This window comes from Oratosquilla oratoria, chromosome 18 (genome assembly GCF_046742065.1).
Source record: "Oratosquilla oratoria isolate Oo_2021 chromosome 18, ASM4674206v1, whole genome shotgun sequence".
Lineage (NCBI taxonomy): Eukaryota > Metazoa > Arthropoda > Malacostraca > Stomatopoda > Squillidae > Oratosquilla > Oratosquilla oratoria.
In genome coordinates this window covers 46,313,682-46,340,295 of record NC_134794.1, presented here as the reverse complement: position 1 = coordinate 46,340,295, position 26,614 = coordinate 46,313,682, and the positions used below count along the sequence as shown (strand labels likewise).

General features: G+C 38.1%; 2 protein-coding genes across 8 annotated transcripts in view; one reads left to right on the top strand and one right to left on the bottom strand.

Moving 5' to 3' along the window:
* Nucleotides 1-646: 646 nt before the first annotated feature.
* On the top strand, nucleotides 647-10,697 carry Saysd1 (SAYSVFN motif domain containing 1). Its single transcript, XM_076201898.1, has 3 exons — nucleotides 647-1,064; nucleotides 10,077-10,279; nucleotides 10,384-10,697. The coding sequence occupies exons 1-3, from the start codon at nucleotides 810-812 to the stop codon at nucleotides 10,514-10,516; spliced, it is 591 nt and encodes a 196-aa protein (XP_076058013.1). The 5' UTR covers nucleotides 647-809; the 3' UTR covers nucleotides 10,517-10,697.
* Nucleotides 10,689-26,614, bottom strand: part of LOC143035198 (serine/threonine-protein kinase VRK1-like) — a 134,599-nt gene continuing 118,673 nt past the window's right edge. For 5 of the 7 annotated variants that reach the window (XM_076201892.1, XM_076201893.1, XM_076201891.1 and 2 more), the window contains 5 exons: nucleotides 26,390-26,583; nucleotides 25,536-25,645; nucleotides 25,156-25,431; nucleotides 23,738-23,991; nucleotides 10,689-13,471 (listed from right to left, as the gene is read on the bottom strand). In XM_076201892.1, the coding sequence (XP_076058007.1) occupies nucleotides 13,311-13,471; nucleotides 23,738-23,991; nucleotides 25,156-25,431; nucleotides 25,536-25,645; nucleotides 26,390-26,583 (995 nt within the window). In that variant the 3' untranslated portion in view covers nucleotides 10,689-13,310. Of the gene's footprint in view, nucleotides 13,472-19,933; nucleotides 20,052-23,737; nucleotides 23,992-25,155; nucleotides 25,432-25,535; nucleotides 25,646-26,389; nucleotides 26,584-26,614 lie in introns of those variants that run through there. The other 2 variants (XM_076201896.1, XM_076201897.1) reach the window with 2 other exon arrangements.

Sequence of the window (26,614 nt, the reverse complement as noted above, 5' to 3'; positions counted from 1 at the left end):
TTTTAGAGATCCCGTCTCCTAATCGATACAATTCTCTACAGTCATTAAGTTATTCAAGCCAATCTACCAACATTAAGGTGTCAACTGTTGGATAAGAGATTGCACCAGTAGAAAACTAAATACTTAATAATATGTTGATTAAAAATAATGATTTCTAAGGCATATATGAATTTCACCATTATCGTATTAATTCATGGAGTACAGTAAGCATATTACGCCATCCTTGAAAATATCAACCCTACTTATTAGGGGGCGTGACCCCAAATTTAGGAACAACGGTGACCAATGTGACTGTCATGTCGCATAAACTCTGACCGGTCCGAAACGCAGCTGTTAGCTAAAATAATGAATTTTGAAAATACGTTATGGTATAGCAGTAAAAAATTCAGTCAACACATAGTTTTGTTTATTAATAACGCAAATTATAACATAAAAATTAACCATCAATACTGTGTAGTGTGGATCATGATTGCCTGATTGGCAGTGATCAAACGAGTTCCAAACAAACGAGTTCCAAACAAGGATTTAACTTTACACTGCATGATTGAATATACAATGTTAAATATAAAAAAAATTATGACAACTTTTTACACGTAAAAGATAAGGTATTTTATTTTCATTCATCATATACATATATTCTCATTCATGACACCGTGTCAGTATCAGCTGGAGCATCAAAACAAAGTCGGACGAAACTTCGCAGTGGTTCCATTCATTGTGGAGGGTGGCAGTCAGAAAACGAGTCCGATACCGGAGTACCTAACCCACCCCCTATCCCATTGTTACATAGGTAACTGAAGCCATATAAAATGACAACAGGCTCAAAAGCCATACAGGAGCAACTTGCAGCATATAGACTACAGAAACTAAGAGAACAAGAAGCGAGCGTAAGACGGCAGAGAATTCGAAATTTGGTTTGGAGTGTCCCAAATTGGATTTGGAGTGCGATGCCAGACTTAGGGAATATTGGAAGAACAAAATCCAGTTCCAGCAATAGCGATTACCATGGAGACAGCAGTGATATCGAGCCCTCAGATAGTGATTATGATAAAGAAGGCCAGAAGGTAATCTCAACCTTTTTGATTTGCTTACCTAGTTACTAGTAATAACTAGAGGGGAATAAAGAACTAAACTTTTTTTTTGTCCCCACCTGTGAAAAGTGCAAGAGCCTTACACTATTGTTGTGCCTATGTCTTTCTTTAAAGCTGGGTATGATAGGACATACTAAGATACTACATCAACCTATTCCATTAATTTATAATACTTATTTTAAATTCATTTTCTTTCAAATTGGTCCTCCAGTGTTCTGGTTTACTTAGCTTCATTGAGTGCCCTCTTGGTCCCATTGTATTAAATTTAAAGGAGTCATAGGAAATGTCTTCTAAACCATTAAGCAGTTTATATACCTCAATCATAACCTCTTCTTCTATCCTCTAGACTAGTATCTGCATTCCTAATGCCTTGCACCAATCTTCATATGACAAGTTGACAACTTATGGTACACTCAATCCTCAATTTGGCGGACCTCAAATTTGCGGACTTTTGATTTAGCGGACAAAAAAGTGTGTCCGGTAGTAACAGTGAAATTCCAGACAAAGTCCATAAAATGAAAATTTGTCTGATAGGTGTCCGGTAGTAACGGTCAGGTTGGCACCACTAATCCAATGGAGATCCTGTACTGTACATATGTAAATAGCAGCAACTAGATTTAAGGTAAGAAATGGTTCAATTTCTTCTTTATATGTAATGTACATCATTATACATATGTACTGTAGCTTTTTATTACATATCTAATACGTATGTGCACGCCGAAACCTAACAGACAATTTTCTATGTAACGGACTTATGTCCGGTATCCAGTATTGGTAATGGATGGACCTGATTTTCAAATAATGGACAAGGGTCTGCACACATTTGTCCGTTAAATCGAGGGTTAAGTGTACCAACTTTGATGCACAGTGTTTAACTTGCTTAAATACTTTTAAGCTCTTTACTAATTGTGGGAACCAGCTCTAAGCACCATTCTCTACAATAGACTTAATGAGGGTCTTACACTTAGGAGAGAAAATCTTGTTCATCATAAAGGTAAATTTCCTGTTTATTATTCCCAATACCCTATTTGCTTTAGCTATTATTTAGGCCATATATGTGCCTGGTTTAGGGCCTCTTGCTATTGTTATGCCCAAGTCCTTTTCTGTCGCAGATTCTTCTAATACCACCTCATTTGATATATACCTTGCTTGGGGGTTTTGGTATCCAAAGCATACTGTCTTGAATTTCTCTGCATTAAAAATCAGTTTCCATTTCCTACTCCACTCACTCATTATACCCATATCTGATTGCATGACCTCCCTGTCTTCTTCTGTTTTAATTATATGAAGTATTGTAGTATCATCAGCAAATAGACCGGCAACCATTTCCAATATTGTTATGTTGTTTATATATATTATAAATAGGACTGATCTTCACTCTGCTTTCTTTTGGTCAGAAAACTTTAAATCCATTTCTTAACTTCTTTTCTTATGTTCACTGCCTCTAGCTTAATAAATAGCCTTTTGTGATGCACCTCATTGAAAGCTTGCTCACAATCCAAGTAATTAACATCCACACATTCTTGTCTATCTACAGCATCAGTTACAATGCCCAGATATATTAATACATTTGTTAAACAATTCCTGCCTCTGAAAGCCATGCTGTACTCGTACATCACTTAATACATTATGTCTCTCCAAGTGATGTGCAGCTTCCCCTCTGACAATTGCTTAAAATACCTTAACCACCACACTTGTGTGAGTGACACAGGTCTGTAATTCAGTAGATTTGTTTTGCTACCTTTCTTATATATTGGGGTGATATTTACATTGCTCCAGTCCTCAGGGACATCAATTGTCTCTAGTGATGATCTGAATATTATTGTTGTGGGAAAGCTAAGTACTGTTGCACAAGCCTGTAATATTACTAGGGCTACACCATCCGGTCCTGGTGCTTTATCAGATTTTAGATCCTTTAGCTTGGCCTGCACTTCTACCTGATTTATTTCTTCCCTGTTCTCTTCTATGACAACACTATTAAAACCTGAACTCGTAACTTCTGCTGTTTATTTTTAGAAGTGCACACCTAAATGATATAGCAAGAGAAAATTAAATATTAATTTTGTAAATTATAATACATCAACATTATATACATTTTTCGTGGTGGAAATCGATAACAAAATGCCTTGCTAAAAGCAAATCACTGAACGAATCTGTGATAATAGGTTCAAGATGCCACATTGTCATCTGCCCAGTCCTGTTAGTGTCAGTTTCATGATGGTGATGACTGTGTTGTGTACTGGGTGTTCTCCCACTCCAAGTGACATCATATTTCTGAAACAGTGCTATGGAGCTGAGCTTCATGATTTTCATGAAGCTATGAAACTCCTCTACATCCTGCAGTCTGATGGGATGTCAAAACTGGCTGTCAGCATCCCTGATGACCTCTAGCATTACAGGTACTGCATTACTAAATGCAGGCTAGGCTAGGTTAGACCAATTTATCATACTTTAATATCTTTAACTTCTGCATCTATGAAAACAAAGATGGTACCTCAAGCACTTGTCACATCTCTGTTCATTAATGTATCACTTATAGCAAGTTTTTCTGTCTTTGATTTCCAGATAGAAAAACATATGTTCAGGTATTACAATTTACAGAATCAATATTTAATTTTCTCTTACTATATTGTTTAGGTGCTAGTTTCACCTACATAGTTGCTCTGTGTCTTGCCTCAGTATATTTCTGTCTATGCAGTGGTGTTCATTTTTCTCTATCTTGCCCATGCTTCTTCTTTCTTAAGAATCACCCTCATAAGTCTTGAATTTATTCACTAAGGCTGTGTCCTTCCTGAAGCTGTTATTTTAGTGGAAACACAAAGGTTGACTACTCTATTATATTGTTTTAAAGATATTTTTTATTTACCTTCCATTGATTGTAGTTCAAACAATTCTTCCCATTGCACTTCTCTGAAAAGTTCATTCATTTATCTGTGCCTTCTTTGTGATAATTGATTCTCCTGCCTTCCATGTTTTGTTCCTGGAGTTGTCCATCAATCTCAAAGTTAAAAATCAATGTAGAATGTTTACTCAACCCAATTGGTGCTAGGTAATTTAGATCTTGGGTCTCTACTTCATTCTTTGTAAAGATCCAGTCTAGATGGGTTGTCAAGTTCCTCATGTGTGTCCAATCACCTACATGTTGTGTCCAAAAACAGTCTCCCACGGCTTTTAAGTATTTGCATGCCTGCTTGTATTCCTGCATTCCATCTATGACAACATTATCCTCCCAGTCGATATTTCCAAAATTTAGATTTACAGACTAGTATTTGTTTACCTTAGCTGTATTGTTCACTAATTTTAATGAGATCATAGTTCTTCACATTGTTTTGTCCTTCAGAGCTAGGAGTCCTATATATGACCCCTAACACAACTCTCTTACCACCTTTATACCTCACTTTGTACCACATGGTCTCCACCACATGTGACACAAGATCTTTTTTTTTTTTTCTCCCCTTACATTTATGGATTAATTTTTGTCCTTTTAGGACCAAATCTGTTTTTTCCCTATTCAGCAGTTTGCTCAGTTCTGCTACCTTGTTATTTAACCCATCTAAATTTGTGCACACACACTTAAATACTTGTTGCTGGAGGTGCCAACTCCTTATTCCCCTTAGATCTTGGAGTGAAAGTTCCTCCTCCCTCTAACCTCTTCATCCACTAGTACCTTTACAACTTTGTTCTTCTTGAAATTGACCACCCACAAACTCTACTCCTTCATCTTCCTCTTCATTTTTGCTGTTGTTTCTTGAAATTCACCACTCATTTAAACTCCACTCCTTCATCTTCCTCTTAATTTTTTTTTGCTGCTGCCTGCAAAAGTACCGGTAGTTCCTTGCTTATCTCTATTTTTTGCTTGTCTCTAAATATCCTCATATCTCTGTGGTTGGCATTCCTTCTGAGTTTAGATATTACTTCCTTAAGTTTCTTTACCATTTACTCCTCTTGAAGCCTCACTTTAAGTAGCCTGGGACTGCTGTTGTTTCTTTGTGTTAATCTTCCCACTCCCTTAGGTTTATGGACTCTATTAGCATCCATAATTTTAAACTCATCCATGCTCAACCTCAATTTAATTGTAAACCATTTTGTTACTGCCTTACAGTCTGCGTTTTATTTTTTTTATTTATTTATTATTATTTTTTTTTAATATCATTATTGTCTGGTTCAGGGAAGTTTGCCAAAATAACATTTTTGGTTCTATACACTCTATCCCTTTCATCATCGCCAACTTCATTTCATCCCTCAATCCATCTCAACCTTCTAAGCTCTAGCCTTCCGTAGTGAATTAGCTTTATTTTTGGCTCCTTAACTACTGTTGTATACTGTCAAGTCATTTTCTGCTCAAGTTCTTCAATTTTATTGGTATTATTTTCCACCTGTTGTTAATTTGCCCCAGTCCATTTACGAAATAGTTAGTCATGAACAAGCCATTCAAGTTTATAATTGTAAGAAAAATTGTCTCATCCACTTGTGATAACTGTTCCAAAACTTATTAAAGAAGGAATTCAATGTGGAGGTAAATATAGAGGGCTTGGCAGGAACTGGAGAATATGAAGTATGGTTGGGTTGAGCTACCTGAAGCTTTTGTTCAAAGATTTAAGTGCCAACATGGTGTAGTGAAAACTGTTCCCTTAAAAGAAGCCACAAGGAAGACCAGAGAAAGAATACAAGGGCGCTTAGATGACTAATATCTCCTCAATAAGTTTTAAGACTAGAGAATGACAGTGGAGTATTCAACACACGCAACAGGTGAACTTGGTACCAGGTAGAGCACAGGTAGAGACATCCAAACAGGTAGGAGAGTCGGGAAGGAGTATTCAACGTAATGATAGTGGAGTAACTTTGAGATTGATCCAGGACTGCTTCAGTTGTCAAAGATGGAACGACCCCATTTCAAGGCCATGAGGCATTTTTTCTTTTCTGCTTAAGTTCTATAAACCTGAGGGGACTATCTTCAGTGGTTGTTGTATTTCAGAGGGAATTGACATTCTCAGTGGTATTTGTATTTTTGAGCCCAATTTTCATTGACCTATCCCCTTTTTGCTCGCTGATGTGTACATCTCTATTAACGATAATTTCGCTGCCACGTTATTACTAATTTCTATAGTTGAGTCTAATGTATTTGCTTTCTGTGACATCAGCCTGTCTTGGATCCCGGTGTTCTCGTCATCAACCATAGTTTTGATTTTTTATCTCCGTTTTCTTTCACTTTCACTATTTTTCCCACTACTTATAATCTAACATATTCTTCACATTTAAACGTTTTTTTTTTTGTTTTTTTTTAACTTAATGCTACCCTCATGTGTAGTTGTGTTTGTTGAAATGTATGAAAATTGGCAATTTTCATCCCACCGATGCCACCACTGTCGCACTATCCCTTTTAAGGTGGTGAGCCAGAGGTGCAAACTTAAATCTACAAGTATAGTAGTCTAAACTATTATGTACTTTCAATGTCTTTTATTTGTGTAGTTATGAATTTTACAAATATGATTGTTTAGGAGTATATAGGATAGGAGCTACTGAACTTTTTTAGTAGTTGCAGAGTGTCAGTCTTTCTTACTTTCTCCTAGCCTTAAGGATACTTTGGTAAGGCTTTAGGCCCCTCCCTAAGGGCTGGGCTTATAGTATTTTGAGGTCAGTGATTGATCCTTGGTTAACTCCTAATTATGTTCTTGTAGTGATTTGTAGTGAAGTTTACATCTCAGAGTTCACCATCCAAAACGTGCAGTTGGTGGTTACTTCTTGATAGGTCTTCCTGACATATGCATATCACAGTCAAGGTACACTTTGTTTCTCAATAAGGTTCAATCCCAAGCTTTCCACCTTAATAATTTTAAAAATTCTTAAGTGTCAACTGTTAGTTTTTTGAGAAATCTAGGTTTGCACCCTTTCAGTACTTAACATTGATTAGATTAATTTTGAATTAATATTAACAGTGATGATTTGAAAGGAATCACATCAGATAAATCATGACTTCACCTATATTTCTCTCTTCTAATAAAACAGTATTTTTGTGGTCACATTTGTCTGAACTTGTTAATTACATACCCCTCTAGGTAACCACACACAAAGGTTTTCTGAAAAATCTTTCCATTCCTCAATGGAAGGCATCCCATACACTTTCATTGTGATTCTCTGGGACTTGCTTCCTCTTGTTTCTCTCTGTTACACCACCACTTGGTTGAAAGGCAATGCAGCAAGACAGCATCACTGCAGGGCCCAACAGCTGCATCCTTTCCGTCTCATAACAGATCCCTTTGAGTTGTATTGTTCTTCATCTCTTTACCACTCTACTCACCATCTTTATGCATTTTCCTCCTTGCTTGACAAATATTTCTTTTGCCTTTAATGCACCACCTTTTACCCTGTCCATCCACCTCATTCCTGGTCTTCCTCTGAAGTATAGTCCAATCAATTCTGCTCTCCAGAATCTTTTTGCCTGTCTTTCCATTCCTTTTTCTGTTTCATCTCCATATTTCTCAACTTATTCCCCCTTGTAACACATGCAAGGCTCTACCTTTTTGCCTTGCATAAATTCCAAGTCTCTATTCCATGCAGCACTATGGCACTATAGCTCCGACATGTAGCCTTTGTATTTATATGCATGTTTAACAGATAAAATATGGACATTTGGTATGATAAATATAATAGATTCAACATGTTTACTGTAATTTAATATTTGATATATCAAGTATTTTGAAGATAAGTTATTGATATTTCATGATTGTATAGTGGGAGTATCAGTCAATCACTCATTGCCAAGTTTCACTAAATGGAAAACCTACAGTCCCACAGTGGTTGGCAATAATCATCAGAACCTTTTGTTGTATCAGTGGGATTGTTATGTCACTAGCTGAAAATTGTAGGAAGAGGATAGCAGTCATTGGATGTCAGCTGTGTCAATAAGTGTAAGAAATACTGCTGAAATTGATAGATCTTGGGCCTAGTCCAGAGATAGTGTGTCGCTCCCTAAGGCTCCAACTCCTGATGGAGGTGAGAGGGTTGACAGGTTTTGAAAACAGGCATCTTGCAGAACCACTACATATGGATACCAGTCATTGATCCTGGGAGTTGGGGGCTGAGTGTATGCCTATTTCTCATACCCCCTAGGTGTTTACGTGCTTCCTTTACTTTATAATTCCTTCCCACCTAAACTCCCACACTGCTGCATGTAACCCCAAATAGTTAAAATGTCAACTTTCTCCAACCTCATCAATGCACTGCTGTAAACTCCTTGTACAGCTCGCCATACTTCTGCCCACCCGTCTCTCAACTTTCCTCTTTCACACACCCTCTCAAACTGTGCCACCAGCTGTTTCAGTCTATCTTCATACTGAAACACAAGCGGTATCATCCATAAATAACAATGGGCTCACCTTCAATTTCCCTTCACACCTCCACTGATCACTCAAGTTGACTTCCCTATCACACCATCCATATACACATTGAACCCTGATGACATCAGGCAATCTCATTTCACATCTATCTAAAGACTTCTTTAAGAAAGGTTATATCAAGTCTTGCACCTTACACCTCTATTTACCTTGAATTAGCTTATTTTTTCTATTGGTTCCCAGACTTTTTCAGGCTGGCACCCTCTTGGCTCTCCGATGCATTCCTAGTACCCCCTCCCCTTCTGCCTCCTCATACACACACCATTTATTTTTTACTCTGATCTTGGACTTCTTTATAAATTTTATGCTAGTTTTATTCTCTATCAACTGCTTTATCTTAATGTTTAGAACATTTTGGAAAAAAAAAAGAATATATATATTTATACACATACATACATAATTATTTACTGCTTCTTAATGCCACCTTGTAGCCTCCCCCCCCCAATCTTTCCACCACTCCCAGGTGCGCAACACTGCCTCATTTTGGAAATCACTGCTCTATGCCCATTCACTTTAGCTGCTCATGGATGGAGGGTCATCCCTGTTTCTTCCCACATTGCTTGGGTCTGAGGCAATACAGCAAGACACTCTTTTGCCTTGACAGCCAAAGCAGTTTACCCCAAAAATTTCATTATATAGTACCCTCCTCCAACTCATCATGTCAAGAATTATACAGAGCAGTCAGTCCATTGGCCCTGGTCTCTTGTAGACCAGCATCTGAAAGGTAACCAGCAACAGCCTCTAGGAGGGACCACATGTCACACAGAGATGTTGTTGTCTAGGTATTCTTTGTGTGTTGTTTTGTAATGAGGTGTGTTTTGTGTGGTGGCTGCATCTTTAGCCAGGCCTATCCTGCATTGGTAGTTTTAATGTTGGAGTGCTCTGAGCACAGGCATGTCAGTGTGTTTTGAAAGGCATTTGTAGTGATCTGAGCATGTATTTTTTGTGGATATTTTGTAGTATAGGTGTAGTGTGCTACAGGTGTGTTTTTGTTCTGTTGATGGTGCTTGCAAATTATAGTATAAAGGGTGTGTGGTGTTTAGGGTTCTGGCATAGAATATGTTCCTGTCACTTTCATGTGGTGCATCCTGTTATTACTTCCAGTGCTATTTTGTATAGTATATTCCCTACAATTTTTTAACACTTCATCTCAAATACACTCAGGTTCTTCCTATGTACTTGTCTGTCCCTGCTCCTTGTAGTGCTATTGGCATAACCACTTTAACCCCATCCCTCAGAGTTGCTTCGTAATACTATCTAATTACTACTTTCATCATTACCTGTTAGATGCAACCCCACAAAAGTGAAGTGCTCATTTCCAGCTTTTTACCTCCAATCACTTGTACATTGCATCATGTTCACTTTCAGCAAGTTACCTCCCAAAATGCAGGGTTTTCCATAAGAAACTAGTTCACCTCCCACTTCTCACCATTCTTACTAGCTTCAAATCCCTGCCTAGCACCCTCACATACCTCTTGCCACTCAATCCTGGCACAGCTCCTCCTTCATATAACATATAGGTCATAATTATGTGCCCATCTTTGATATACTATTAATGAGATTGAGGAGTATAAGTATTGTTTTTTTGCAGGTCACACACAGAATAGTCCGAAAACCAGTCCATATGGAGAGTGAAGACTCGGCTAATGAGGATTCAGTATCTATTAAATACACAAGACTGGATTTTATTACCATAGGGATCAAATGCTTAATGTGGCTGTTCCTCTTCAAAGTATTTATGATCTTTGAATTTGGAGCAGTCTTCTTTGTATTCAGTGCTTTCCTGTTTATATGGTAAACATATTTTCTACAATGTACTTCTTGCGCATAATATTGTTTATACATTTTCCGATATGAATATGTTCCATAGCCATGTTTATGTATTTATTTTTTTACAGGTACAACATGCGATCGGAGCCCAAGAAACAAGGAGAAGTTAGTGCCTATTCAGTGTTTAATCCAAATTGTGAGGCTATAGGTGGTACATTCACAGCAGAGCAGTTTGAAAAACAGCTACTGATGAAGATGTGATTATATACCCTTATTACACTGTTACCTAACCTTTTATAAGTACCTGCATAATGTGTTTTAAAAGGTGATAGGGCACTGGAGTTTTAATATATTTATATAGATATTGTTTTAAGTTCTTACATTTGATAAACTTTATAAACAGGTTTCCATGCTGTATAAATAAAACCACAAGTCCAAACAACATTTTATTTTATTTATAAACAATTTCCTTTACAATGTAAAGTCAGTTACTTTATTCCTTGTGCTAAAAGTGAGTTACTTTGAGCCAAATAAAAAAAGGGGTAGGAGAAGGTGAGATCTTACAGAACATGAGCAAGAATTTGCCAATAACACCACTTGATTGTGAAGAACAGGTAACAAGGATGCAGACTAGGATGAATGAAGGAATGGAGTTGCATTGGACCAAAAACTCGAGCAAAGTGGGCTGATATGACATTCTCCAAACTTGCCACCATTGAAAACAAGCAATGAAATGAAGTAGTTACTCCCAAACACCTGGTTTACCTCAAGTGTTTCTAAACCACATGACTTGGCGTCCACACAGAACTGTACTCACCTTAACCTATGAACTGTGTAGGATTTCAAATCCCCAGGATGCCATTTGGTCCTGTTGGCTTCATAGTCTGGCAATAGTTTTGGATAACCTCACTCATTGCACTGTGCCCATAGTTACATTATGGAAATTGTGTACGACTGAAGATGATGCTAATGCCATTTGGATACTCCCTGAGAGTGTACCAGAATAGGGGTTTTAAGTAAACTAAGCACTGTTGCGAGATGGCAGAACTGAAATTTTGTCTAGATAATCAACCTGCATTCTACCTATAAAAGCATCCCCCCCCCCCAAACCACCTCTTCAATACTGCCTGAACCTATTCCATTTTCAGCATTCAAAAAAATTATTTTGCATGTGCTGTCCTACCTTCCTTGGACAACTCATTTCGTCCTGGAAATTTTCAATAATAAATCCATCTTGTGGCATTCACTCTCGACATCGCATCATAGCCATCACTAATCTAACCCATGGTTAGAAACCATGGTGCTGCAAACAAAAACACAGCAAGATGGGACGTGTTAATTCTTAGGGAAAGGTTGAAAACCAGGGTTTCCACTATTAAGCAAATTTGTTACCCAAATAAATTCAGGCCTGTATACAGTAGAATGCTTGGCACAGTCTAACAGTATATGTAAGGCGTGATGTGATGTGCTATACACTAAAATATAGCGGTCTCAAATCCCATATAGTTTTGATTAATATAAATTAATGACTTTCACCGTAACAATATTATATCCCAACTGCTTATACGTATAAACTTAGTTGCCATTTCATACCAAAATAAAAGATCTGGGATTATGAGGAAATTTACTCAAAATCAATAATTATCTTTCAGTAAAGCTCAAATCCATTGCCCATTCAAAGCAAACCCCTACTAACCAGTTCTGACAAAATGCCAAGTCATTCCTTATATTCCACATAAAAACCCAAGATACTGACGAAATGAATTAAGCAACCATGCATGTGATATCAGACCACTGCAAATTACACAATATACTTTACCAATGATAAGGTTTATGATTGCACAGATTGATCCTACAATTAATAATGGGAAATCTGTGATTGTTGCACAGCCACACCCACATTCAGAATTGACTTCAACTTGCATGGGAGCTTGTATGAATGCTGGATGATTTCATGTGCAAACTGGAGCTAACCCTGAATAAACTTGAAAATACCTGCTGCTAAAGCCACAGATTTAAGATTATGAAAATTATAAGCTCCAAAGCAGTGTACGAATAAAACCCTTGTTACCTTATGAAATGGACCCAAGCTGCAAAATGAAATGTTTATTGCAAAGTTCATCTTCACAATATTTTCTATTGTGGACATATATTTATATGGAAATAATTTAATCAGTACAAAAGTAAACAAAGAAGAACTTGGCCATACAGAAGTATTACAATGGAACAGTGTTGACTATGTACATGGCAACCATTACAGTCTGTGCAACATAATATATAACAGATTTTGATATACAATAACTCAAAATCTCACGTTTGAACTTATTTACACTGTAAAAAGACATCTTCCATACAAATCAGGTACTGTTCTATCTAAGTGGTCCATTGTACCTTTTGCATCATTCACAAGTCCACTCAGAAAAACAGAATCTGCTTTACAAACACCATGTACTTACCATTTAATTATTGAAAATGCCAAGTTTACACTGTCCAAATTACCAGAAGAAATTCCATCCACATTTCTTGACTAACATGTTAGAATATCCAGGTTTACACAATTGGACTTGTAAACCAAGGAAATTCTAAAACGAAGTCCAATTTGGAAGCAAGCCAGCATTTCAACTTGTCCAACCACACCTGGGCCTCCAGGAGGCCACCATCTTTATTCCTTGCTATCTTTACAGACAAAACATTGTCTGTGCACTGTGTTAACACTACAACCTGTTGAGCATCAATCTGGTCTGCTGTCAACACAAATTTTGCACTAAGCATCTTTCATGTCACCAGTTTCCCTTTTCAAAGGGACACTCGCATTATTCAATCTGTATCACAAGTTGCTCTGCAATGCCCTTTTATCCACTGAGCACCACAAAATGAAATGAACAAACTTGTCATTTTGCTCCCATATATCTAGTCTGGAAGTCCGCTGTGCAAGTAATACTATTGGTGAGGTTGCCAAGTCCCTGGTAGACAAGAGTTGGGCACAAGGAAGCAAGGTAATAAATAGTTTGTAGTCACTTTTAACAAAAAACAACAACACTTTCACACATGGCAGTTACATTGCCTCAACAAAAGAGTGTCTGAAGGACTGACGTGTCACCCGTCCTGTTCTGTTTGATGTGAGGCTGCTACAGGATGGTTGTAAACTTGTGCACGTGGCTCGTAACAAGTCTGCAATCTCACGATCAGACACTTTTTTTCTTCTGGGCGCTGGGCCTATATCAAACACACCATAGAAATAAACTATGAATTATAACATTCACAAATTAAAGCAACATATCAAAGATATTCACAATTTTACTTAATATCTGTCATCCCCTATATTAATAGAAAATATTTTTAGCAGTTAAAAACCAACCTTACACCCATGTTTTAACATTACATGTTAAAGCCAATTATTTTCCCACATTAACTTATCATCAGAACTGGTGCAATATAATAAAAAAAATGTTTGGTAACAAGCAAATTTGTACATGTCTGCATAGCACAAAACAAATGGATACAATACTAAACTACTGAAGTTTACAATTGTACTAAAGTAGGGTACGAGTAGTCATATAGCCCAAATCATACAACAATGAACTAATGGGTTCACATGCACTACAGAGAGTAGGGGTGGAAATGGGAATTTATCATATACCAGGATTTTTTCTCCCTTATCACATAATAGGTCCTCATGGATGACAGATCATCCCTGTATCCCAACCACTGCCCTGGGTCAGAGGCAAAGTAGCAAGACATAGTACATCCACTGTGTAAGTGGCAATACAATAATAAATGTTGCCACAAGTTTCACAAAGGACAGAAGATAGGAGGTGCTTTGAGTAAACTGCTTAAATGAGAAGGAAAAGGAAGAGTACAAGAAGCTGAGGGAAGAGTGGGAGGGAGTGAATGATAGAGTAGAACTAGGAATGGTGGAGGAATGGGGATGTTTCAAGGAGGGAGTCGCAAGGTTTGCAAAGATGGTGTGGAACAAGGACCAGAGGAAATAGAAGGAAGGGTAGTGATTAGTGGGATGAGGAAGTAAAGAAGGTTGGAGAAGAGAAGTGGGCATTCTGATCGGTTACAAAATAGGATAAGAGAATCATACGAGAGGAACAAAGAGAAGAGAACTAAAGCATAAATTAAAGGAGGCAAAGAGGAGAGCAGATGTGAAATGAGGTAGATGATGGAAAGTATTGAAAGTAATGAAAAGATGTTTTGGAAAGACATTAAAAGAGGAAGAGGTGAACCAAGTAGAGAAGAAAAGGTAAAAAGGTGCTAATAGAGAGATGATAATGGAAGAGATGGAAGTAAGAGGAAAATGGGCAGAGTATTTTAGGGGGTTGTTAAATGTGAAGGAGGATAGAGAGGGAAAGGTAGGCACTGGAAAGCACTAAGAAAATTACTTTTGACTGAGTAAATTGGAGAAATAAGAAAAGATGAGGTGCAACTACCTCTGAAAATTATGAGAGCAGGTAAGGCACCTAGGTTAGACGTGTCATGCAGTGCCTAAAAAGAGAGGTAGTGATGGTGGACTAGTTGGTAAGGTTGTTATGTTTGTTTAAAAGAGGGTAGGGTGCTGGAGGGCTGGAGGATTGCATGTATAGTTCCACCTTACAAGGGGAAAAGGGGACAAGTGTGAGTGTAGTAGTTTCAGAGGGATCAGTTTGTTGAATGCAGTTGGGAAGGCTTATGGGAGGGTTTTGATTGAGAGGAACAGTGTGGGTTTAGGAGAGGTAGGGGTTGCATGGATCAGATTTCTGTGGTAAGACAAATACATGAGAAAGCTTTAGGAAAAGATGAGGATGTTTTTTGGGCCTTTATGGATTTGGAAAAGGTTTATGACAGAGTAGACAGGGAGGTATTGCAGAGATATGGAATAGGAGGAAAACTGTTGAGAGCAGTCAAAAGTTTTGATGGGAGTAGTAGAGCCTGTGTTAGAATTAGAAATGGAGAAAGTGGGTGGTTTGAGGGAAAGGTGGGACTTTGCCAGGGATGTGTCATGTCACCATGGCCGTTTAATTTATATATGGATGGAGTGGTGTGAGAAGTGGTGATGGTTAAAGAAAATGGAGAAAAATGGGAGATAAATCAGTTGTTATTGGTGACGACACTGCACTCATAGCAGGATTAGAGGAGAGACTGATAAAATTTGTGACAATTTGGGAAGGTGTGAGAAAGAAGGAAGTTGAGGATAAATGTGGGTAAAAGTAAGGTGATGAGATGTACAAGGGGAGAGAATGCAGCAAATTGGAAGCAAGCATTAAGGCAGCAAGACTGTAGGAAAGTGGATAGCTTTAAATACTTGGGGGCAAATGTGCTGGATAAGGAGTGAAGGTATAATGTAGATTGATGGAAGAATGTAAATCCCTTGGGGGATTAAAATGTGTAATGAGAAATAGACATTTGGGAATGGATGCTAAGAGGAGATTGTATGAAGAAGTGATTGTGATGACAGCAATGTATGGAGCAGAAACATGGAACATAAGAGAGGAAGAGTTCAAATGTGTTTGAGATGAAACGTCTTGAGAAGTATGGTAAGGACTAGGATGGATTGTGTGACAAATGAGGTTAGGAGGAAAGTGGGGTGGAAAGGGAGTTGGGAAATAGGATTGATGAAAGAGTACTGGGATGGTTGGGACATGTTAAGAATGAGTGAAGAAAGATTATTAAAAGAGGTGTGGAGGGAATGAACATGTGGGGGTGACCTAGTATGAAATGGATAAATGGGTTAAAAGGGGCTTTGGGAAAGAAGGATGTCTGCTGAGTAAGGGAGAAGACAGAAGATAGGGGATTGGAAAATGGTTGTCTATGGATGATGCTGTCATACATGGAAGGGAGATAGAGGGGTGAGGGAGTGTGTGAATATTTAGATATAACCTAGAGGGATTTTTTCCAATCATCTCTTTTTCTGCACAAAGGGACTGAGAGGGGGGTTACTGATTAGATGAAGTGGCCTTGCTGTGAATGTGCTGTGTCTAGCTGCATTGTTTCTAACCCAGGGCAGTGGACAAGATGCAGGGATGACCTGTCATCCTGGAGGAGCTAAGAAAAGAGGGAGGGAAAGATGGTGATGGGAGGCGAGTATGTGGAGATGAAATGGGTGGGAGTGGTTTTGTACCTTTGACTTTGGCTACCTCCCTTGTAAGGGGGAAAGGGCTCTTGGTATATGCATGTATGCCACAAGTTTTACTGAATGGAAAACCTGCAGGTCAATGGTGTCTGGCAATAGTTCTCTAGGGAGAGAGAGAGAGAAAAAAAAAAAAACTTAAGACTTGTTTGTATTGTATTGGTGTGAGACAGTTTCTGACAAAGTGGGGGGGTAGTCACCAGTTGTCAGCTCTAGATGTGTAATAGGGTTTAGAAAATCCAGTCCTTCAGGTTGTAACACCTGGAGGTAAGGTTGACAGGTTTTGAAAATGGTTAGCTTTGCTGTCCATCTTGCAGGACCATGACTAACAGGTACCTGCCACTGGTGTCAGGGGCATCATCACTGAAAAACAGCAATTCTACACAATCGTCCAAAAGAGGTGGAATTACGGGGGGATTTAAGGAGGACAGTAAGGCAAAGGAACAGTGGAAGCTAAAATTTAGAATTTATCTTGAGTAGAAAATAGTCTAAACATGAACAAATTCTGTGTGACTGGTCTGGAGGGGTATTAACACACAAAGATAGTGAGCAGTGAAGAACTTACAAGTGGATAACAAGGTTATTACTATTAGAAGTGGGAAATACAATATATTTACTTAGTCATTGGCCACTAATTCTGACTGTCTTTGTTCTCATATTATAATAAGAACAGTAAAAAACTGTGTGATGTACTTGCGAGGGATGAGGAATGGTTTAAATTAGATCAAAAGAGATCAGATATGAATACATGAATTGTATCAAGGGGCAACTAATGTTGGTTTTATGGAAAAATTTAAGTACAACAACAAAAATTTCAATGCTCCAAGGCACTAGCAAGCTGGGCATAAACTACCCATATTGTAGTTATCACTCTGAAGAGAATAATGAATTTCTTCTTACATACAGATAACTACCATACACCTTCATGTGTAGCCAGAGAATAAAATAATCTTTCTTGGTCTAAGTAAACACCCACACCACACCCACATAAATACCGATTTGTTTGACTGAATGTATACCCCCTTTTTTGTATGGATGTATTATGTGGGTTGTAAATATTTAAGACATATGATGCCTGTGTGATTTTCTTTGGATTGGGTAAAGGGGCATTGAGAAAGTGGATTATGTCTGTTGAACAAGGAAAGGAGAAGGTTGGAGATAGGGATAAATAGAGAGGGACTGTGTATGGATGATACAGTTATGTAAGGAGATGTGGTACTTTTGTGTGAATGAAATTTTGATGCAGCCCAAATGGATTTCTCCCTGTCTGTATGAGGGGACAGAGAGAGTGTGTTTGTTTGTGTGTGTGTGTGTGTGTGTGTGTGTGTGTTGTTGTGTGTGTGTGTGTGTGTCACTGATTATGAAGCAGCCTTGCTGTGGATGTATTGTGTCTTGCTACATTGCTTTCAGTCCAGGTCAGTGGGTGGGATACTGGGATGACCCATCATCCATGAAAAGATGAGAGGAAGGAAAGTGTTGTGGATGGAGTGGAATGGGTGGGAGCAGATACATGCCTTGGACTTGGTTACTGTGCCGTACTGGAAAGATGGCTTCTGTGTCATCAGATGTAAATGGTAGAAGGGTTGCTGGTTGTCAGCTCTCCACATGTGAAAAGATGTCAATCTAACACTATTTTCATTACGTGGGAAACTCAGCCCTGTGGCTGGTAACAGTTCTTGGAACCTCACACAAAATGCCGACAAGAAACTCTGGATTGTTGTTTGTGTTGTATCAATGTACATTTGTGGTAAGGAGAGGAAAATGGTTTCAGTTTGTCACCTCTCCATGTACGAAAGTGTGGGATTGATGGGTTTTGAGAATACTTCCATATCACAGAAACCCATTACTGATCCTTATAAGGTTGCAAAAGCCAATGAATGGAGTGGATGTGAAGAATCAATCAACTGCCCATGGTCTCTCTACCAGAGGACCTGCAGCCTTCAAGAAACTGGCAACAGCCTCTGGAAGGAACTACCAGTCACTCAGGGACAATGTATTGTGTTGTTGTCTAGAGAATGTTAGTATGAGGTGTTCTAGTCCTCTTGTGTGGTGGCTGCATCTGGGTCAGTTTGAATCTGTGGTCAGACCTGTGCTGGTACTGTTTTAATGTTGGATGGTTTCCTAAGTACTGGCATGCCAACGTGGTCTTATCAGGTGTGGATTTTTCCCCCCCCTCCCCATGGGACTCATGTCTGAGGATTGTTAGAGTACTGAGTTTGGTGGTTTGTTTTGAAGAGCATGTATTGTGATCTGAATGTGTATGTCTTGATGTGTGATATAGCTGGTTCATAGTCAAACATCTAGATTATTCACATCCAAGTCAGAAAGACAAGTGTACCTACCAAGCTCAAGCACACATGTATTTGAAGTTAGATATGATAACTGAAGAATAAGATACAAGACTGCAAGTGTTCACCCTTTTCCTGTACACTAGAATTAGGTAAACTGAGCACACATACTGGTGGTCTTTCATCCACAAGAAGCTGAGATAAAAGGGGAAACAAGTGTGTATTTAATGGGTGTAGGATGGTAGGTAGGTAGGTTATGGAATTTTTGGCTCAGGCATGGAGTCAGTGTATGCTTTGACTGGCTATCTCCCTCTTAAGGGGTAAGAAGCCCATTGATGTATTAGTAGTTGTGCACCAGTCCTAATGTAGGGCCTCTACATAATATGAAACTAAATCTTATTTACAAAGAGAAGTAGCAACACAAGCAAGACCCATAAAGAACTTAATAATACATGCTGATACTTTCAGTATCAACTCAAATCTACTGCATAACACTGTACTATAAAAAAGAAATGGCAAGTACCAGAATCTGTGGCACTGCCTAAAGCAGTGCTACAGATTTTGTTTGATAACTTAATAAAAACCATTTACCCTCCAGTATTCACCTTTTCATCATTCTTAACTAAATACTATATTGTATAAGCAATATAAAAACTAAAATTCAGTTAAAAATTTGTATCATAATTTTTATTATTTATGAAATTTTCAAAAGTAAAATTTAAAATTCTCAACACTTATAAGTTAACCTCCTTCAACCTTAAGTACTAGTTTAGTTTTATTTTAACTGAGGGGTATGGTTTTAAAGCCTAAACATGACACTAACTTGTCAAATTCATAAGTCAAACTTAAATATAATTTGGTAGCAAAGCATAAAACCTGAAATTTCAAGTCCTTTGAGAGCACTGTATAATAGATGCTGAACAATAAAACTGGTTTTAAGGTCAATCATGTCTTCCCTTCTTATGAAAAAAACATAAGATACATTCAATTCCTCATTTTACCTTACAAAACTAATCTTTCACATTTGATCTCTGAATTCTACCTTGTACCTTTTGACAAGCAAAGCCAATTCCCTTTACCAATCCATGCAACTTCCCAATACAAAATCAATCTTAAAGCCTGTTTAAGCAGATACTACCAGTCACTCCTGGTATATGCAGTCTCTTACTAAAATTTTACAGTCATCAGGTATTCTGCCATCCAATTACTCTATACCATTAAGGAGCTTATAGCTCCAATATTCCCAATTTGTTTTCCTTATTTCAATGGTTGGAAAGTCACTTGGGCTGGAGTCCAATTTTAGTGCGTTAATTTGATTTCAGCATAAGATGGCTCGTGAGGAAGGAAACCAGTGCATCCCACACGCACCCTGGCCAACGTCGCCTGCATGGCAGCTCTGTGGAAGTAGCCCAAATCACCACATAGGGACACTTCTCAACACATGGATCCTTTTTTACCACACTAAGAATGAACCACACAAAAATCCCTTTCTATGAACAACCCAATTTCCACACAAAGGGTATATACTGGATAAATAACATTGAGGATCCTCTTCTACCTAACACCAAAGAAATGATTACCTGGCTTCTATCCATGGACTAATGAATCAAAGAAGTGTCATCATATGTGTAAATAGGGGGAAGGTGATAGAAGAGAAATTTGGGAGGAATGAAGACAAAAGAAGAGAGAGTAAAGAGTGGGGGGAAGTTGGGAGAGAGAAAAGAAAGGAGTAAAACCTATTGAGACATGGGAGAAAAACACACAAATATATGTGTATATATATATATATATCAATTTCTCAGATGTATTAATAGGGGTTACAAGGTTGGACAGAGTAAGAAACAAGGAGGTGAGGAGGAGAGCAGGGGTAGAAAAGGAGATGGCAGATAGGGTTGATGTAAGAGTATTGGAATGGTTTGAACACATGGAATAAGTGAAGAAAGATGAATAAATGAGGTGTGGAGGGCAGTGACAGATGGAGCCAACACAAGGGCATGACCGAGAATGAGATGGATGAGATGAAAGGGGTGCTGAGTAAGAGGGGTATGACTGTTGTCCAAGGATGGAGAAATTGAAAGTTGGTCAGCATTTCTTATTGGATATCTACAAGAAACATGTGTAGTCAAGTGATAGAGGAGAGTTTTTCATTGGTGATATAAATGGACTCGTGTTGGGGGCAATAATGCACTTATGTGGAGTAAAATTGTTAGCATTAAAGAACCAGGAGGGTACTTAAGAAGAAATTACAGTACAGATAAAAGTAAAAACAGTTAATGACCAGTCAATAAATCAAAATTGGACATGTCAAGACTTATGTTTGACTTTTACACACACCCAAAGCTTGTGAACTGTCATTACCAATCCAGAAACAGTTGGATAGGGCAGTGGGTGGGATACAGGGATGACCCATCATCAATGAGGAGCTAAGGTAACAGGGGGGAAAGGGTGGGAATGAGGTGCCTTTGACACAATACATCCACTTCATTAAGTCCGCGAACCCCCCTCTCTGTCCCCTTATGCAGAAATGGAGATGGGGAGAAATCCCTTCAGGCTGCATCACACTACTCCCTCACCCTCCTTACTCCACCCACTCCCTTTCATGCATCACAGCCTCGTCCATAGACGACCGTTCTCCTTTCTACCTCCAATCCTCCCTTTTCCATCACATTCACACCCAAGTATCTAAAACTATCAACTTCCTCCAGTCTCTCTCCCTTAAACACTTCCAGTCTGCTGCCACTTTCTCCCCTAGTGCACCTCATCACGTTACTTTTACCCACATTTATCTTCAACTTCCTTATTTTGCACACCTTCCCAAACTGTCAATAATGAAATATTTGAAATATCTAATGTAAATCTGGATTTAATTACTATAATCTAAATAGTCACTGGCAGAACTAGTTTTAAAATACTTTCTCACCTAAACTCAGATTTCCATCTAACTGCTAATTCCAGACTGCTGTGTCTTGTTACATTGTTTCTAACCTAGGGCAGTGGGTGAGGTAAAGGGATGATCTGTCATCCATGAGGAGCCAAGATAAGAGGGAGGGAGGGGGGTGAATGGGAGTGGAGTATGTGGAGATGGAATGGCAGAAGTGGATTTTATGCCTTTGTTCTTGGCAACCTCCCTTGTAGGGAGGAAAAGCCATTGGTATAGTATGCATGTATGCTAATCCCATAACCATGTCTCTTCTAATTCTTTATTCAATTTATCTATCTGGGAGTAGTGTCAATTATTCAGTTTCACCATCACTAGTTTTACAAACAGTGAAATATAAATATATTACACAAGAAGTAATGTAAATCTAAGCCCAAGTAAGTGGAATTAATTTTCTCTGTACTAACATGGCCACTGGTGATGTAACGAACTTATATTAACTTTTTTACCATTATGTATCAACCAAACTCCACACAGGACACAGAGACACAGTGTATGGGTCAATGACCTTTGAGTGTATTTCTGTGTGATGCTGTCTTGATCCATGGTTATATTACAATATTTGTTGCTTCTGGTGACCATTTCAACATTTCAGTTGTCATCCTATATTTTTACTGGCTCATATAATTGCAGACAGCTGCAAAATCTAACTTTGGAAACCAAAATTCATGGTCTTTAAACCCAATAATAAAGCAGCATATTTCATCTCCAAACTGCGCACTTCAATCGTGAAAAATTAATGGAAAGTAATGGAAGCTACAATAACTAAGGAAAAGCTAGATGTTTTAAGGTACTAGTGAACAACACCTGAATTATGAAGTTAAAAGATGTGAACTTCCTACCATGTCATGAGCAAGCAGTTTTAGATCTGTGATGGTAAGTGGAGATGGGCAGAGCTAACTACTGATAATTCACGTTTCCTCTGAACAACCTAACTCAAGAGGATCCTCAATACATATGATAGGAAATTATTATGCATGTGATGAATATAGTCCTGTAAAATGTTTTTTCCTGATCTTCAACTGTGAAAAAGCAACTCAAAATATGTAAAATAAAATTGAGAGAAAAAAATACCCTTTGCATAGAATCACGAAGAATATCTAAATAAGTGTATATTAATATTTAGAGGCCCCCTTCACAATTGCATAAGATAAAGAAATCCAGATAAGCACCCATAAACCAATAAGCCAGAGTAGGTGGTTGACAATACATTGCAAGACAGATTTCATGGCAAGTCCAGATTTGCAAAGTATACTGATTACGTACACTCTGTCCTACATATTATGTATGATCAGAGAATATTTAAATATTGCGTTTTACTTTGGTTAAAGACAATTCATCAGCACTTCTATCCTCATGGTCAATACTGAACTGTATCAAGATAAATAAAATGCAACATAATGGACACCATGAAATAATGTCTGCAAAACAGGAAATCTGCTCATGTTGAATGGAAAAAGTAGGAACAACAGGTATAAAGGCATGATTTACATGATGAAGAATTTAAGATGGAAGAATAAAAGGTTCAGGGGAGGGGGGAGGAGGCGGGACAGTATGAAGTGATACTGAAGTAGCAAATGGAGGCAGATGTTATGGAATAAATATGCAAGAAGTCCCTTACTGGCTACATGGTAAACCTCCCAATATGAAAATCGTGTAATTCCATAAATATACACATACACAAAAATTTACCCTAACTCATGAACCACATAGTTGGACTATTTGAAAGGCCAGATTAGTGTGAGCGTCAATCAGTCATGTCTTTGTCAGAGGCAAGGTTCGTACCATGAAACAGCAAGTGAATGAGCTAAAACACACATCCGGATTTATTGTGGTTTCAACACAAACACCTGTTGAAGCACAATACCTCCTACACCTAATGTCCACACATTGCCAATTAGCATTTATAGTCCAGTGCTCAAAGTACTTCTAAAATTCACAGGTAAGGTTCAATTCTAGAAAAAAAAAAAAAAAAAAAAGTTAAACCAAAAGTTGTTTTATTCTAGAATTGTTGCTTTGCAATTTCTCTTCTCAACAGAAAAAATAAATTATCATGCAATGAAGCAAAACAAGACAAATACAACATACAAGCCTTCAATGGTTGATTAATCAACCACTACGACAAGTATAACAAAAGAACTCACCTGTCTTTTCCACATTGTTATTGATGGTGACCTGAGCATAATAGACAGATCCATCATTGGAATCTTCACATCCTGAATCAAGATGCACTGGGGAAACTGGGGCTGAAGATGCAGAAGATGAGGAGGAATAGCCTTCAGAATCAGACGAAGATAATCTTTCTATTCTTCTTCTCATAACGGCTTCCATTTCAGGAGTAAACTGGGACGGGGCTTCATCATACGTGGGACTACTTCGGCAACTGTTATAACAGAAACTATATGAAGACAAAGTTATCAATTACTTTATCACCTGACAGTAGCAGTAGTACTGCAGAATAAGAATGTTATAAATCTTGTATTCATTTTGTAGATATTTTTGAATATGAAGTGGAAATGCATATACCAAGGGCCTCTTCCCACTGTACAAGGAAGGTAGCTAAAATGTGTATGTATATGTATATATATATATATATGCAGAAAAAACCACTGGGAAATAAGAAGCTTAGTTCGAACGTTTTCGTCTATTTAAGACATTATCAAGGAATACCTTGATAATGTGATGAATATATATATATATATATAAAAGAAATAATAATGCTCCCTAAAAGCTTCAGTCTGCATCATCCCTTCATCAGCATTATCTTCCCAGCTCAACAGTCCACAGCTATCAAAAGCACCCCCATCAAGCTCAACCACAGCAGTTTTACCAACCACTTCATATGGATATTAATCCCCTTTCCCATTCCACAAAAATTGTAAACCAGATAACATCCCTTCAAGCCACATCATCTCTTCACAATCTCTTTCATGTATTCAAATTTCCTTTGCAATTTTTCCCTCCAAGTTCATTACAATTTACTTTTATTTCCTGTATTATCAATCCCCATCCCTCCTGTGTTTACATCTTACCAACCAATCCACACACTGAACAAACAAATCATACCAGTCTAATATATATCTCCAGAATAGAATCCATCCACATGTTCTTCCCATAATTTGTAGAGCAGTGCTAAGATGGGAGGGATGATAAATGAATATGGACTGTGTGTGTGTGTGATTCAACATGGTCTTTGACCACATGTTGGACTTATGACTGACAGCTATTATCCTCCTGGATGAGAGCTCATATATGACCAATGGGTAATGCTGTGACCTTACACAACCAACTCCCTGACCATGAGAGCTGGAGTAATGGCTCCCAGCACAGCAATGCTGAAATTACAGCCCCGTGTGAATGTGCGTGCACTTTGACTGCCATTACCCTTATGAAGGGAGTGTCCCTTACATGTGTAAATTTACTTGGTGCATGGTCCTTCTATATGCAAGCAATGTACAAGGCATTCTAGCCAGCCCATGTATGTCTATGGAACAAGTCAGACAAGATTCATTCGCTGAGAACAAATAGCATTGATAAAATCAATCCATCAATATGGAAATACCTGTTGTGACGGTGTCGTTTATTACAGATTGGAGGTGACGACGCCTTCTCTCTGATTTTTGCCATAATTGCCAACATTTGTGGTGTGGGATTGTCTAAAGAAGTATCCTTCTTAATTTGTAATCTCTTGGGCCGTTCTCTTTGTTTTCTTGCTGCAATTTTTTGATTTTCCTTTTCTATCAATGCTTCCTCAGATTCCACGAAAAATTCTGGTTGGCTAGATTTACTAAGACTAATCCCTAGCATGGAAGTTCTGGGATATAATCTGGTATTCACGCTTGAGAAAGAGAAAAGAATATAATTACTCTACTATTAAACACTCTTTATATTCATTATCTCTCATTTGTTTCACAATGAAACCAAACTTGTTTCAGGTCTTACCGATTACAATTATTTTGTCTACAGGGTGTGCTTGGTGCTACTCTCATCTGTTTCTTTGGATTAAGCTCAGCAATATTTTCTGCCTCATCTGATCGTCGCTTGGTACCTCTCTAAAAATGAAAATTTTTTGTATCACTTAAAAGAAACCAGTCATCAGTATCCATGCCTAACATTGTATTGCACATCAATTACTTTACTGATACCTTCATCTTTTAAACATCTAACCTGACTAAAATGTGCTTGAAATTTACACCCGTAAAAAAAGCTACACTACAGGAAGGTATTCTAAGAAATGATACTTTAATCTCTCTCTAACTTTTATTTGGAGTACAAAACCATCAGCACGGGTGTAGGGTCTATTTAAAACTTAATCAACAAATGGAATGAAATACATTCAAGCACATGAATGTCAACTTGCAAAATTAAATACAAAATCAAGCATCTAAGAACAACTCGATACAATGTACGAGATCATTACTATATAAAGTATTAAACAGCAGCATTGGCTGAAAAAAAAGCTGTTCAGATTACTTCTTTGCCTTCATTTTGGCAGCTTTTTTGGCCATTAATTCAAGCATTACAGGAGTTGGGTTCAAAAGACTGCTGTCTTCTGTGGCTACTGGCATAGGTTCAGTCTTTTTTGGTCTTCCTCTTGTACCTCCAGGCTTGGTTTGCACATTTGCTTTCCTTTTTGAGTTTTCCTTTTCTTCAATATTTTCAACTGGACTTGTTTCAGCTTTTGTTCTACCACCCTTAGCAACAGGCTTTTTTGACTTAACAGCCTTCTTCTTTGCTGGAGTAACTTCATCCTCCTCCTCGATTTCATCCACATCTGCGCTGCCTCGTTTGCTTACCTTTCTCCCTTCCATTCGACTTCTGCCCTTCCTTGATACTGGAGCTGGAGTTGCAGCTAAAAATTCTAATTTCCCAAGAGGACCTTTATACCCTCTTGATTTCAGACCCTCCCGCAATATATTGCGACATTTTTCATAATCTGGCTTCTCATCAAAAGCCAGGTTCACTACATACTCCAAGTAATCCTTTAGACCTGTGGAAGAAATACAGAATAATGTAACATT